The following is a 16,574-nucleotide window of genomic DNA, read 5'->3' as shown; positions in this document are numbered from 1 at the left end:
TTTTTTCCAAGATTTATACTGTTTCGCTTGAGTTTGGGAATATAGATTGAGTCCTACACTATAGCATGTATCAACTCTTCCATCCTGTGTTTTATGACTCCACAGATAGAACTAATTTTGTTCATCTTGTGGTTCAGTATCGAAAAGAAAATAAGAGAGTTTTTACCGACCTAAATCTGTGTAATGCAATTTATGGCTACTTTGATTGACGGATATTCTCGATCCCAATAATTGTGTGTATGTATTTCTATCTCGCAATATAATGCATATGAACACAAACTTGTATTTCAACAACATTCTGTTTAGTGTATGGACCTTATTGTGGGTGTAGTTAATTTTGTTTTTGTTTTCGTCATATTTTGTGTGGAACAATTATGGATGTTGGTGGTATTTTGTTGGTTTTTATGCTTATAAAAACACTAAATATGTAAATGACAGTTATGGAGGAAAAATGAAATTAAAGGCTACATTAAAATGTATATTTTTCGGGAGGCATATGGCTCCTCACAAGTCATAGTATCACTCATTTTAAGGTATTTTTGGGTGTGTGAGGGGCCTAAAAGTGCATTTAATACTTATAAAGTTTCTTTGGAAAAAAAAAAAAAAAGTACTCGTTTGGTAAAAAAACTTGAAAGCGCTTTTAAGAGTCTAAAACGCCAAAAAAGAAAAAGAAAGAATAAGGCCAAAATGCACTTTTGGTAAAAGCTTAAAAATGAAGCTTCAAAAAACAGTTTTTGACTTAAAAGTTCTATTTCTTAAACACAAATTCAAACATGCTCTTAATCTACAATTGTCATAGGGTAAGGCATCGTTTGATTCACGAAATGTTTAGTCTATTGGAAAAGGAATAGCTACTAATAGGAATAGAAGAATGTGGAATAGAATAGTTATTCATATTCCTTAGTTTGGTAACAGCACACATGCAAAAATTGGAATTGAATCAAAATTACGAAAAACTCCATATTATTATTTTTTTTTTCAAACACATACTAAAAAAAAACCTGAAATGAAATGGCCACCCATAGAAGCAGCCGAGGGTGGCTGCAGCCACCCCCGATGATCCACGGGGTGGCTGCGACCAACCCAGAGCAGCTTCGGGGGTGGGCTCAGCCACCCCTAAAGCAAATTTGGGGTGGCCGTAGCCGCCCCAAAATGCGATGGTGGTGTCGCACCACCCCCTACCACTTCTGTGGATGGCCGACCACCCAATTGGGTGGTCAAGTCACCAACTTTATTTTTTATATTTTTTATTTTGTTTTAAGTTTTTTTAAAAAATATATATTATATGGGTATTTTTGAAAAATGTATTCTATTCCTTAAGGATTAGCTAATGAGTGACTTAGCTAATCTGTGTGTATGAGATTAATAGTCTCATGCATGGGAATAAATTATTCTAATGAATAGTGTGTTACCAAATAAAGGAATAATTATACCTAAGATTAGCTAGTTCATTCCAAGAGTTTATTCCGCAAACCAAATAGAATGTCTCGAAAGAAAGATACAATTACAATTGTTTATTTTTTGAGGTAGATGTAATGACATTTGAGACAAGAGAGAATCGACAAGCATGTGGAAAACGCAAAACAATTGGAAAAATTTGGAAAGCTTTTATCGTCAGCTATAACTACTGGTTGATTTTCTAAATTTTGTACCCCACCGGCCACCGCCAGCAGACATAAACCAACATTTGTATATACATCACTTCGATATTATTGTGTGATTGTCTTCCTTGACTTCTCTTCCTCCTCCAAAAACCATTATTTATATATGGTAACAATATTCCATAATCATAAGCATTTTTTAATTTAAGACGTGACATAATACACAAGCAAGAAAAAACCCTAAGCCTTGTGAAATTCTAAGCCCCCCTCCAGAGCGCTGCCGCCTCAGGGGAGGAGGGATGCCCGTTGCTTGCATCCCTCTTCCCTTCCTTGCTTCCCCTTTTTTGTTTTAGGTTTGTTTCTGTCTTTGGTGTTTTTTCTTCTGTTGTGCTTGTGTTCTCTCTCGGTGGGTACTGCTTTTGGGGGTTTTCATTCAAACTCTCTCCCTCCCTGTTTGTTTGTGTGTGCCGCCGATCTCCTCCGCGCTCGCTTCGCTGCTCACCGTTCGCTGTCAGGTCTTTTCACGCGCCCCTCCCGCGCCAAGCTTTTTGTGCCACCTTCCGCGGTGGTTTCCGGCCAGCTCGCGATCGGCCTCCTCCGGCTGCCGTGACCCGCTTTGAGTGTTTTTCACATTTATTTTCCTATTTTGTATTTCCTTTGAGTTCCCTTGTATTTGGTTTTATTTGCTGTAATTTCTTTTCCTGCATTAGTTTTATTGTTCCCTTTATTTCCCTGTATGGTTTTATTTATGCTTGTAATAAGGCTTTCTCCTCTTGCTTTGTTGCGCCCGGTTGCTACCCGATATTACTGGTCCAAACCTTTGGGTTGTGGATGTGAAATTTATCCTGGCTTTCGAGTCGAGGAGGATGAGTATCGGCTTGTGGGTTTTGCTCTAAAGGCCAAGGAATAAGTATCGGCTTGGGGGTTTTGCTCTCAAGGCCGAAGAATAAGCGCTACCTATGCATTAGATGATGTCTGTTTGATGCAGATCTGAGTTTTCAACCCGATATTTAGTCATAGGTTAGCGGATGCTTTGTTTTGGTTGATTTGGTCTGTTGTTGATGACTGTATATTTAGCTTCGGCTATAATTTACTTCAAAGCTTTTTGCTCTGTTTGTAAGAGCTTTAGGCTCGCAACTTTTATCAATAAATGAGTATGATATGTTTCAAAAAAAAAAAAAAAATTTATATTAGGTATTCGGGTATTAGTTAATAATTACATTATTGAATGAGAAAATCCATCACACTCATCCTCTAGTGTAGAGGAGCAGCAGATATGAGGAGGATCTTGGTGTTCCCGGAATGAAGCTCAATTAGGCCAGGGAAATGACTCATATTGGCATTCAATTGGCTGAGAATAACGAAAGCAAAGAAAGTTAAAAGAAAAGGAAGCAATCATAATGCAGGGACAGGTCACAGACAAGAGAGTCCACCAAGTCAAAGATGATGCCAAAGATCTTGCTTTGATTAATTAGCTACTAATTAATAGCAGACGCTGATGAAATTTATACAACTGTTAGGGTCATCTCTCTCTTTCTCTTGGGTTTTTTGTTTTTGTTTTTTAAATCAAAAGTACTTTTCTTTTTTGGTTCGTCTTTTTGTTTTATTTTTGTTTTTGACTACACAAACCCTGAGAGAGTGGGAAAATAAACCAAAAAAAAAAAAGCGGTACAATATGGTAATTTTTGAGTAACAATGGAGGAAATTAGAGGGTGTATGGATGATCAGGAGGTGGCAATGCAATAGGGCTCCCAGAAGAGGAGAGACCGTCGAGGCTCCTTGCAGCCGCCTCTCATAAGAACAAGCGATTGTTGCTGATCATTTGCCGCCGGAATATTAATGTTCCTGGAGCTGGAGATGATGAGATTGTTTGGGTTGTTTTTGGCGGCGGCGGTCGGCTGCGGGGGTTGTTGAGCTGCCGGCTTGGCCCGCCAGTAGTACTCATAAGCATTGAAAGAAGCTGCTGCCGTTGGCGGCGCTGCCGGGTTCGAGGGCATTAGCCGAGCCACCCGGGGCCGCGGCGGCAGAGATTTTGTCACCTCTTCTTCTTCATCGTCGTCTTCGAATTTGACAACCTCGTTGAACCTGCGTGGCCATGTCGGATTTCTGCCGGCAATCCCAATGGGCTTGTTCATCATTAGAGCTAATCTGTGCACATTTATCACCCTACTAATGGGCGCTTGCTCTATCACCATTCCAATTTCTTCATCCTCCTCTTCTTCTTCTTCACCACCATCGTCGTCGTCGTCGTCATCATAAACTTCCTCGAAATCGCCGAGTTCTTCTTCAAAATCTTCCATTTCTTCTTCTTCGTCTTCTTCTTCTTCTTCGTCTTTTTCTGCTTCATTTGGGAGAATAGAATCGACGAAAGTGAGGACAAGGCGGCCGTCCTGCCGTTGAGCGCGGAAGCGGTTCTGCGAAGGGATGGAGACGGCTTCGAGGACTAATCGGCCATTGTCGCGGCGAGATTGCATGCGGAGAGAAGCGCCATCTTCTCGAGACAGAGAAGGGAGAGGTGGGGGGAAAGATTTAGCCTGCGATTTCTTACAAAAAGCAGAGGATTTGTTATACTTTGCCACCCTTAATTCCTCGGCCGAATCAAAAGCTTTCAGATCTTCTTGTAGTTGTTGTTGCTCCTCTTCTTCTTCTTCTTCTTCCTCTGCTTCACCCGTCTCCGATGGCGGGTACGACGAGAACCCGTCGGACCCGGTTTCCGACCCGAGACTCTCCGTGCAAATTTGGAGGCTCTTTTCGCTCAAAGAGCTCGTGGATCTCTTCACAAGAGGGTGAATATAAGGAGGAGGAAGTGGGATATTGGATGCGTCGTCGTTTGCCTTCTGAGACAAAATCGAGCTCCACATATCGAATTGTTCTCGCCCTTCCATTTTCTCCTTCCTTTCTTCTTCGTCTTCTTCTCCTTCCGACGAGGACGATGAATCTGCTAAAGAAACAGAGATTCGTTCCGACGACGCGATCTTTTTCATGAGAGAGAAGCCGTTCTGAGCCAGCCATTTCTTGGACGACATGTCTGCCGACAGAGTTCTCCGAAGAGAAGCAGCTTTGGTTCTTTCGCAGTCCGACCCAAGAATGGTGACGATCCCCTGCTTCTCGACAACCTTAGCCTCTTCCTCAACGTTTGGAAACGAAGAGAACCGGAGGCTCTTGCTCAAAGAAGTAGACATCTCCAGAAATTCACCGCAGGAGAAGCACAAGTTTAGCTGTACAAAAAAGAAAAAGTAACCAAAATTTAGATAAACCAAAACCCAAGAAGCAGAGGATGCAGAGATCAAGTTGCTAAATATCCGGAGCGGGTTGGTTCAAGTGGTAAGTCACTTTAAACGGTCACACTTTACAAAAAGGCTTTATACGGTGTTTCGGAGATTTAGTCGGAATAAACCCGAATACCCGAATTATAAAAAATAAAAATAAAAATTTAAAATTAAAATAAAAAAGCAGCTTGAAAACAGTATGTGAGATGAAATTGGTTACCTTTGGCAAGCAACAGCCAACAGCACATCCAACAGAGGAGCTGTTGGGTGCTGAGTTGCAAGGAAGGAGAGGAGGATGTGTGGAAGATGACGAATATGATGTTTGAGGAGTGGCTGTGGATGATGGCAAAGGAAGAAGGGGGAGTGAGGGTATTTGTAGGGAGCCAAAAAGCCTTTGGAACCCTGTCCAATGGGGCCCGCCTACGCCACCATGAAAAGACACTCTCTCATTGGTCTCTAGTTTTTCCCTTATCAGAAAAAGTGTATGATAAAAGCGAAAAAATTAAAAATTACAAGAGTTTAATTGGATATTGAGAGGGAAGCCTCAGTTTGGTTCACATGTGCTCTCTCCCTCAAAAATTTGTATAGGATTTTATTTGGATTTAATATGAAATCAAATGAAAAAGATGTTGATCACATTCATCCGTTCAACAGGAATGTATATATATATTACAGTTGTATTCATGATTGTGATGAATTGATCTAAATTTTTGGAACCACTCATCATCTGGATGAAGACACAGCCTGATATTTGCCCTTAATTTCTGAAAACGACTTGTCATCTCAATGATTAAGGATAAAAAAAAAAACAATTTCCTTTCAATTCGGAGAAGTATAGAGTTGTCATCAACTAGTGAGGAATAAAAATAGCCATTTTCAGCCTTTCATTTATTCTTACTTATAAGAATAAAACTAGTAACGAAAATTTTCAAATATAATAAAATGTTGTCTTCAATGGTATGATGTATCATCAGTTTTTATGGTGAAGTGGATAAAGGTCCAATATTCAACCGATGCAGCACAGTTTTCAGGATTTGGGATGGCAGATCGCATTATATATAGCGTTTAATTGCTAAAAAATTGGTAAAATGTTTTATAAAGTATATATACATATACAAGCTCATTCCGCTGCGGCACGTGTTCACGTGTTGAGTTTGAGTCGCGTTGAGATACTAATATAAGACTATATATATAGGTCAATCATAACTCGATCAATTTAATTGAACGGGTCAATCCTTATCAACATTAATTTACTAGTATCGTGTCAAAAATTATCAACTTTAGTGTCGTATATCGAGTTCGAGTTATATCGAAACATAAGTATACGATGATATAGGTCAATTCTAACCCAATCTATTTAATTAAATATGTTAGACTTTTCAAATTTAATCTTATAATTCTGTGTTGAGTTCGTGTCAAATTTTCAAACTTTCTTAATAGTGTTCTCTTCCATTAAAAAATTTTAAAAACAAATCTTAATTAAGCTGTAGTTTAAAAGCATGTGAGCAACCTTTGGGTGGGGTGCCATTATGAGTCAGAATAATTAATAGTAATTTATTGTGTACATGCATATATACATGCATGTAACTGATTTTTCTTCTTCACGTTAATATTGAACATTAATTCTATCTTTTTTTCTTCTTTTTTTAATTAACATTAATTGTATCTTGAAACTGTTTTGTGCATGCCAATACAAGTGATTCAGCTTCCCACTACTGCTAATTTGAGACATGGAAGCTTACATCTTACCTCCCAAACAACTTTGAAAATGACCCAAAGATTGTTTATCTTGATAGTTAATTTACTTTCGTTTTCATCAAATGGGATTACTCACATCGATCTCTTACATATATTTCAACCTAATAATTCAGGGCTTCGTTTATTTCAACATAAAATGCTTTCTGTTAGAAAATCATTTTTAACTGAAAATGACCTCCGACAATGATTATTGGTGGTAACTAGAGCGAAGGATGAACCGCAAAAAAAAAAAAAAAATGTCGGGTATTGTGGACCGAGAAGGAGAAGTTTAAACTTAAAAAATACTTTACGAAAAGAAAAAAAATAAAAAATAATGACATGGGCAACAGAGGAATTAAGCAAAAACTCATGCAAAGGAAGGTGAGGAAAAGGGCTTAAAAAAGAAGTGGTACCATGCACAAGTGATGTACCATTTAGGTAAGGCGGAAAGTGACGGTGACTGGTGAAAATGGCTTAAGGAGGAAGCAAAGGAATCACTTTCAAAGAGGCAAACACGATTGGGCGGCCAGAAACCCATGATGATATATCACAGAGCCAGCTGACTGAGAATCGCATCATAAAAAAATATATATAGTAAAAATAATATAATGACGAAGAAAGAATATAATATATGTGGAAACAATTCATGGCGTCACGTCTGCGTTTTGGGACCCCTTCCTGTCGTTTCTTTGATCTCTCTTCTGTGTCTTTGTGAAACTCTGTGGATTGAAAAGTCGTGTGGTTTATACACGTACGTACGTATATGGAGAAGAGGACGTCGACGACCACTCATATATACCAAAAGGTTATGATGTTGATTAATTACTTGAAATAAATAATATTAATTATTATTATTATTATTATTATTACACGTAATTATTTTGGTATAAAATGAGAGAGAGAGAGAGAGAGAGAGAGAGAGAAATTAATATAGAGATCAGAGCCATAGAAAACCAACCTACGTGCTTTGCCACAAACCGAGGAACGCAAAGGGAATCAGCCCCGGATGCGCCTTGTCTGCCTATAAAGCAATTCCACTCAAACCCTACAAAGCTTATCTACTACGTCTTACCCTTTGTTTTCTATTTTGTTTACAAATAACCAACTTGTTCGCTCACCGAAAGCTATATCCGTTCGTTTGTTAATGCTTTTTAAAAGGTGTTTTTTAATTTCGATGGTGACGTAATATTAAGAAAAAGAGTATTTTTGAATGTTTTGTACGAAAAAATTACGACAACATTAAAAAGCATTAGCAAACGAGTCAATCAAAGTTTGTTTCGATCTCAAGCTTTTCTTTCTTTTTTCATTTGGGGTTTGGTAGGAAAAAGAGATTAACGGTCGAGGCTGCGAAAGATTTGAAGAAATTAGTCAACATTTGCAAGTAAGAGTAATTTGAGAAAGGGTTTGATTACAAAACTGTTTCTACTTCATATTTGACCTGAGGAGGAGGCATATGAGTTGCCTCGTGTACGTTAGAGTAACATATATGATATATATATATTTTTGGACGTATATAAAATATATGTATTTTGTGGACTTAGATAACTGAGGTGGGTCTCCCATTTTGAATATATGGATGAGGGTGAGTGGTGTATTTGATTTTTATGTTTATTATTATTATTATTATTATTATTGAATAATGTTATGCAATGAGTAATTTTATTGAAAAAATGAAATAGACTTAATATTTTCCTTTCAAATAAAACAAGGGATGAATAACATGCTTTGAATATTTGGTACCTTTCATTTTCCTTCTTTCTTAATTAGTTCTTCATCATTAAATCACCAATTATCTCAAAAGCTTAATATATATGAAATGGTAGATTTAATCATTTAATCAATATTTTAACACTAATGAATAATCTGTCTCCTTGAGATGCTGCGATTTGAATATGTGCTCCACGATGAAGATAACACTGGTCATGACAACAATCGTGCAAGAAATGTTAACAATATTAATTAGAGAATAAGTAGTGTAGCTTTTAGTTTAATAAAGTTTATATACAAATGGGAATCCAATAGCTAGGGATCCCATAGGCGTTCTTTCGAGAATTCAAGGGAAAAACTAGTTGATAAAAAAGAAGAGGCTGTGAGGATCGATGATGATGGTTTCATTCCGATGCTTTTTGCAAATACCATAATTAAATAAGTGATGAACATTAGATAATAATATAATTAAAGAAGAAAAGAGTGACACTTCATCGGAGAATTTGCTTGATCATGGAATAACCCTTAGAGACAGAGCAGCAAATATAATATTTATTTAATTTAGGTCTTGTTTCTAGGCTTTTCTACGCATTCTCCATCAATATATATGTTTGAATCTTTTCTTTTTCTTGTACACTTATTTATCCTTATTTAAAAAGAAAGAAAGAAAGAAAGAATATTTTTATTAATTAATTGTTAATTTCTAGCTAGCTAGTTTATATATTCACATCTAGCCAATTAAATAAGAAGGCAAATGTCTATGATGTACCCTAATATGCTTTGGTCTTACAAAACATTATTTAAATATGTGTACAGGAAATAAAAACGGGTACAATATGATTCATAATGTTCCCTAAAAGAAAATTACGATTCTCTTAACTAAGAAGTCAACAGGTTAATTATTTTTGATAATGAGAGTCAACTGATCATGATGAGCAAATACAAAATCAATTTAAACATAAAAATAGATTGAAAAATAAGAGTATGTATAATTATGATTAATATAATTAATTGTTTAATTCTACGCACATTGATTTAGCCCACTCTAATGGATGGATCGATTCGGAGTTGACTGACAGGAAATATAAAATGATCACCAAAGGAATTGGATTAATTCTTCTTTGAAAAGTTTTCAGTATTATTTTTCTATTGGCATGGATTAATTACGGCTTAATTAATTAAAAGCATTATTTTCTTAATGGGACTAGCTACCTAATTCTTGCCCCCTATACAGTTTATTTATTTATTTGTTTTTCTGCTGCAATGGCCAACCAACAAGCAGGCGGCTTGTGGCACTATGTCATCGATCCGCATTGATCATAATTAATTAATATAATTGTAGTTATTTAATTAGTTTTTCATTAGGGATTCCGTCATCATAGGCAAAATTATCTTTGTTTAGTTATAAAGGCATTGGATTAGTGCATAATGGATGGGCCTAAGCTGGAAATCAAAAGCAAAATTGACCAATATTTGCAACTTTTCATGAATTATCTTTTACACATGGAAAGTGTTTAAAAATGGCAGATCGATAGTGTTTGACCTAAAATCAGGAATAACTATTGGGTTTCAATGGCCATTGAATGGGGCGCATTTGCATGTGTGAGGGGCCTTCTTTTATCACTACATACTTTCTTGAAATTCTTATCTACTTAATTGATTTTTCAGATTTTTCTAGGATTTTTGTGTCTTTTAACGCGTCAACATATAAAATATCAGAGTAGATTAATAGATACTTTAGCATTTGGCTTCAACTTTGAAAATTAGGAGTTGGATTGGGATTTTGTTGACTAGCTAGCTAGGACACAAGTATTTTGGAAATGTTAAGTACTCTAGCTAGGCTCTAAATTAAATTCATTCAAAAACCACATGTTAATTATAAAAATAATAAGATTTGTATTTTTCAAGTAGTTGCCCATGACAATACCAATTTCTCTTTCCCTTTTGCAAAGCCTTCGTTATCTGCAGCGCATCGCATTCGAGTTGAATTCTCTGCAACCCTAAGTCTCTAGAAAAAATCACTGTCTACAAGGCTACTATTGCTTTTGCGTACTACACGATCTATAATATAAGGTTCGGAGAGCTCATGGTTATTAGGACATGCATTGTCCTCATGATCTCTAACAATAACACCCACGCCCATTTTTTGCTTCGTTTCGTCCATTGTAGCATCCTTATTGACCTTAGCCACACCCAAAGAAGGAACATTCCATCTTTGCATCCCTATTAATTAACTACCTTTTGATCATGCTTTCTTGAAGTAGCTTGTTTATATTCATCTAATTTTGTTTTTTCTTTGAAAATCCTCCTAAGCAAAGTTTATGAATTATGAGGCAATTACCACCCTTAGTTTGCCAAGCACTCGAAGTTCCGAAATCCCAACCCACCTTACTATTTTGATAGCCCATCCTTTCCATCTCAATCGAGGGATCTTCGAGTCAATTCCTTTTGACACCTCACCATAATTTCAACACCAATATTGATTTTTTGAATCTAAAACATTGTTTTCAAATTATATAGTTGAGATTTTGCGATATTAATTGCTAATTTAAGACGAATCACTATTAAATTTTGATATTTATTGTTGATTTTAAGTCACATCAATTTTTAAAAAAGATAAAAAAAAAAAAAAAAGTATATAACATTACTTTAAAAGAAAAGAAAAAAGTATATAAAAAAAGAATGTTGGTACGTACACGCTTTAGTTTGGAATGTTTTAAGGTTTCAGATATCCCATGTTACATGTTCTATTTTTCTTTTTTCCAAGCCCTTATAATTAACTTGTCACATCACCTTCTCTCATTTTATTTTTCCCAAGACCTTTTACAGCCTTTCCTTCGCATACGATGACTTCTTTGGTTATCTTAGCATTTCCCTTTCTCTATCTATTTTTTTTCTTTCTTTTTATACAAATTAAAAATAAAGGGTCTTTTATATGAATAATGCTAAGTATCATTTATTTATTTTCTTAATATTCTCTTAAAACTGATGTGACTTTTAAAATCACCATTAAATTTTAGATGAATTATACTTGAATTTTGATCTAATAGTGATTTTGAAAGCCATATCAGCTTTCGAAATATTTTAAGAAGATAAAAGGTGGTATCTAACATTACTCTTTATTTATATATATATATATATATATATATATACATACGTCACCTATTTTCCAGTTAGCTTTTTTCTATAAGTTTTTTTTTTTTTTTTCAAGAATTACTTGCATAAAAACATGCACACAAATTTACGTAGCCAAGCTTGTCTGATAATTAATCACAAAATACATTGCATAAATAACTATGATCTACACTAAATTTCAGAGCTCTTTAAATATGCTTTTCTTGGTTGTAGAGAAAGCCTTAGAAATGGGACAAGAATTTCAGAATTTCAGAAGTTGAAGCTCTAGTGCAGTTTGAAGTCTCTTTTTGCCAACCTGCTGTTGGATTAACAACTTATTTTCACGTACCAAATGAGAGAAGAAAGATGTAATAACACAAAATAAATAAATTGTTCATGGATCTCTCATCAGTCATCTCTGTCTTGTTCATACAAAATATCCTACACTTGCACAAAAGGAAATCATTTTATTATCCATAATGTGTCGATTGCCATATATATTCATCACTAGAGGACACCATAAAAAGGAGGAAAAGAAGTAGAAGAAGAAAAGAAAAGAAAAAAGAAAAGAAAAGAGAGAGAGAGAGGGGGGGGTGGGTTGGGTGGTGTTGCCCTAATCAACAAAGAAAAGAAAAGAAGAAAAGGGATCAATTTGGAGTGGAATCTGCATTGCAACCTAAGGGAACAAATAGGAAATAGCCACATAATAAGATGCAAGAAACGTTTTGGTGCTACGCGTTGCACCAATAAACAAATGTCATAAAAAGGGAGACCAAAGGTTATGGAAGAAAAGCATATGGTTCTGTCTGTGATTCCCACTTGCTAGAGAGAAATTAAAGCATGAGTATATATATTGGATGTCTAGTAGGAGACCCCTCTTCCTCTATCCATTTTTTTTTTTTTTTTTTACGTTATTTCTTTCTTTCTTTCTATAACAATTTTCGTCCACATGCTCATGCACAACATCCATCACTACTCGGGACCTATCACATATTTGACCATCTTTTGCTGTTTTGCTAATCATCCACTTACTACTTAGTGCTCAAGTTGGATTCCGAACACCGCAATTATCTGTCTAAATTGTTAATAATGTGAACAAGTAATGTGAGACACTCTATATAAAACTCACATGTTAGATCATTTCTAGCAAAAGTAGGCAAAATAGCTACTGAAAAAGTATAAATTTTTAATTTAACTACTCATTTTTTTTATACACACACTCTAATAGATTCTCTATTCTACTTTTTATTTTCTTTAAATATTAGTTTGTGTGGGAGAGACGACTGTGAAAGAAAAAGGAGGAGAGGGAGAGAGAGTAAAAGAAAGAAAGTGGGAGACAAAAAATAATAAATAGAGTTTATAGTGTGAATAGTAAATAGGCTGATCATTGTTCACATGCACCAGATAAAAAAAGTTAAATTGCCTATTCTATTGGAGACGAAAAAGCACTAATAATAGTAAAATTTGACTACTCTTTTGAATATGCTATGCTCAATAAACAAGTGGGTCTCATATCAGGTATCTCATTTTTACGTGCCCAAATTAGCAAGAGTTCGATAGACATATAACTCCAGTGGATTCTTATAATATTGTTTCTCTTATATATTATCATGGTAGCTGAAGGTGAGGATGACCGTAAGACAAACTTCTCCAACATTTAAATCCCTCTGAGTTTATCTTTTATTGTACCTTGTTGTTTCTTTTACCACTATAACATAGCCGCCAAATTTGATCTGCTATTGTATCTATAACCTATTTGTTGCTTTCAGCACCATAACATAGCCGCCAAATTTGATAATTTCCCTTACGAAATTTCAATTAAAAATGATTATAAATTTGTGTGTGTATATATATTCAGGTTGACGGGACATGCATAATTTTGTGTAGTAATCCTCTTTAGTCGTAACTTATACGAGAATACTAATATATAAACACTACAAAATAGGGTTGTTGATATTCTATCTCTCTCTCTCTCTCTCTCTCTATATATATATATATGAAACTTGGTACAGTGACGAGAAAAATGTTGTGGCTGATGTTGTATCTAAAAGGAGAAAAAATATAAATGCTGATTTCTTTTATATTTTTAGTAATATCTTCTTTTTATATTTTGTTATATTAATTTATTACACACACTTACAATATATAAGAGTTTAAACTCTTTGAATTTTGTATCATCCGATATATGCACTAGTTTGATTGGTCACAGATTCACAATACAATTGAAGATCGATTAATCTATTTGGATTTGTATTATCCTAATGAACAATTTGATTGATTATGATATGATCGAATGATATATCGATTGAACTCTTTAGATTTTGTACTATCATAATGTATAGTTTGATCGAGTGTGATATGGTTGAGTGATCAATTGAACTCTTTAGATTTTGTACTATCATAATGTATAGTTTGATCGAGTGTGATATGGTTGAGTGATCAATTGAACTCTTTAGATTTGGTATCATCTTGATGGTTTGATGCACTAGTCCGATCAATTGTGATACAATCAAATTCTCTGGATGTGGTACGTACCATCCTCATGCATTAGTCTAATAATTGTGATATGATTGAAAGATCGATGGAGCTCTCTAGATTTTGTATATAATATCCTTATGCATGCACTAGTTCCGTCGATCATGATATGATGGAACTATCTAGATTTCGTATAAGATTTATGTTCTGGATCAATTGGCGAAGTCCACTGGTAGATTCCAGTGACCTCTAGCAGCGGCTGGCAATCTCCAATGACCTCCAACGGCGGCAGAAAATGAACTACGAGAGTGAGAAGTTTAAACTTGAAAAATGGTTAAAAATTTTAAAAAAGGTAAATTATTTTACAAAAATTAAATAAAGTTAATTTTCATAGTCAACCAAAAATATTTTCGATTTGACCACAATTTTCGGTTGTACCAAGCATTGAAAAATAAGACAATCATTTTTCAAAACATATTTTAGGTCAAAACAAACATATATAGTCTTACTCGAATAAAGCCATTCTAATGAAATCCAATGCAACGGTTACAACTATTTACACATTCCACCGACATTTTGGTCTTCCATGATCATCATCGACGATGCCCGATACAAATGCTATACGTGTATTTGTATCATACTTTTCAAAGCATTTTCACAATAAAGGATTAGGAACTATTATATACATATATATGAGCATGAACCTTTCTTGTCCAATAGTCTATATTCTATATACTTTGCCTCAAAGGAAACAAAATATCGTGAGTTCCAGCTATAAATTTTACAGAAAAAAAAAAAAAAAGGAAACATTGTAGTATTCTGAGTTTATGTTCCAATAAGATCGTATGTTGTCGGTTTCATTCAACAAGTGATGTTTAGGCTACGTGCAGAAAAAAGTAGACATGCTTAAGACTTTTCAAAGACGAATGACATGTTGGTTTGATGGTGAAAGAATGTTCGATCCAAATTAAAAGGACATTATGGCTGTAAAAATTGCTTTAGAATTTGAACGAGATTATAGGGTTAGGTTAGGTTATAAGCATATATGAGAGTGTACATAGGTTACATAAACTTACATTAAGATTCTTCTGCCATTTGAGTCAAAAGTTTGATTAAAAATAAAAATCTAACTCGCATGCAAAAAGTTTGAATAATAATAATAATAATAATAATAATAATAATAATAAGTTAAATTTATATCAGCGGACGTCAGATGAAGCAACACCTATTCTCTCTGGAAGAAAACTTTATGGGAAAATTATTTGAGCTTGAAAAATCATGGAAGGAAAAAGGACGGTGTGTGAAAGGAAAAAGGTGGGGAAAAAAAGGAGATATTCGCAACCAACAAGTGTTGCTTTGGAAAGCTTTATCATAAAGGCTCTCATCAGCATCACCAGAAAGAAGATCTCCTCCATTATTACACTGATTGGACGATATATATATATATATCTGGTGCCACAGAAAGATCAGAGGAAGAAAACAAATGGGAAAAAAAATGGGAGAATATGTTTAGAATTTGCTTGCCATTTCATAATATATTGCGAACGAGGGTTTGCCACGTGGGGGAATGGGTAGGGGACACGTACGTTGACAGTAGTGGGGGCCGGGGAGTTGGCTTGAGCCAGGAGCATTGGTATTCCTGCCGTGGTCCAAGCCCCTTTTAGCCCTTTTAAGCCCTTTTAGCCCACCGTGATGTTGAGACCAGCGGTGGCTGTGGTTCTGCTTTTCTGGTCACACCATTATATGCATGTATTGGTGGCCAGCCTTGCAGAATCTTGGTATATTCCTAATTGTATTTTGTTTCTGAGGGAATTTTCTTAATTTCATCTCGATCTTTTGAGGGGTGAATAATTAGACACTAGAGAGGATCCTGTTTGAGAATTTCTGAATATTACATAAAAGGTTATTATTACTATTCCATTAGAGGAGTATTTTGCTGTATCAATATATCCATAACTCATCAATTTTCTCCATTCTCTGTTCCTGTTGTAAAATGGATACCCTTATCTCCAGCTGGTTGTAGCTAGCTAGAGTGATTTTTGGTTTTTTGTTTTTTTCGGTTTTGGAAAGGAAGGGTCGCCGATTCGCATGTCCTTTACAATATTGGAATGATGCGCTTGACACTACATAGTACTTGATTAACAGGTTGCCATCTTCTGTTAATTGTTCCAAGTCTCCTTTTGGATTGTTGTTTAATAAATTTCTTGATTTTCAGCTTCTAAGAGTCTTTGGCTGTGAGCGTTGGCCATATCTTAGGCTTAGGGTTGGGTATCAATTAAATCGGTGACAGTGTAGGTCTTTTCGCCCGCCGAATCAAGAAAGTCGGTATAAGCTAGTTAAGTCGGTGAAATGTCAGTCGGTTAAATCTGCCTTTTAGGTCTGTCTCTTGTATTTTTATGGATTATAGCAAACCGCATGTTAACTATAATGGAATGGCTATTTCATTTTTCTGAGCCCGTTTGGTTTGCGAAATAGACTCTAGAATGGAATGACGATTCTTATGGTCTTATGGAATAGTTATTCTTTTGTTTGGTAGGAGTCTATTCCTGTGAATAATTATTCTCATAAGAATGACTAATTCCATACACACAGGAATAGCTATTCCACTCATTTTTTAGTGGAATAGCTATTCCTTTGGAATGAAATAGATTTTCCAGAAAAACCCTTTTAT

The 16,574-nt window shown here is 35.2% G+C and overlaps 1 protein-coding gene across 1 annotated transcript; it reads right to left on the bottom strand.

Annotated features, from left to right (window-relative positions):
• Positions 1 to 3,052: 3,052 nt before the first annotated feature.
• Positions 3,053 to 5,199, bottom strand: LOC132163962 (protein FAF-like, chloroplastic). Its single transcript, XM_059574350.1, has 2 exons — positions 5,091 to 5,199; positions 3,053 to 4,819 (listed from the first exon to the last, which is right to left on the bottom strand). Exon 2 carries the CDS (start codon positions 4,781 to 4,783, stop codon positions 3,326 to 3,328), a length of 1,458 nt encoding a protein of 485 aa, XP_059430333.1. The 5' UTR covers positions 4,784 to 4,819; positions 5,091 to 5,199; the 3' UTR covers positions 3,053 to 3,325.
• Positions 5,200 to 16,574: the final 11,375 nt, after the last annotated feature.

The sequence above is a fragment of the Corylus avellana genome, chromosome ca10, assembly GCF_901000735.1.
Source record: "Corylus avellana chromosome ca10, CavTom2PMs-1.0".
NCBI lineage: Eukaryota > Viridiplantae > Streptophyta > Magnoliopsida > Fagales > Betulaceae > Corylus > Corylus avellana.
Note: the sequence above shows the minus strand (reverse complement) of the source record. Positions and strands in the feature narration are given on the sequence as shown.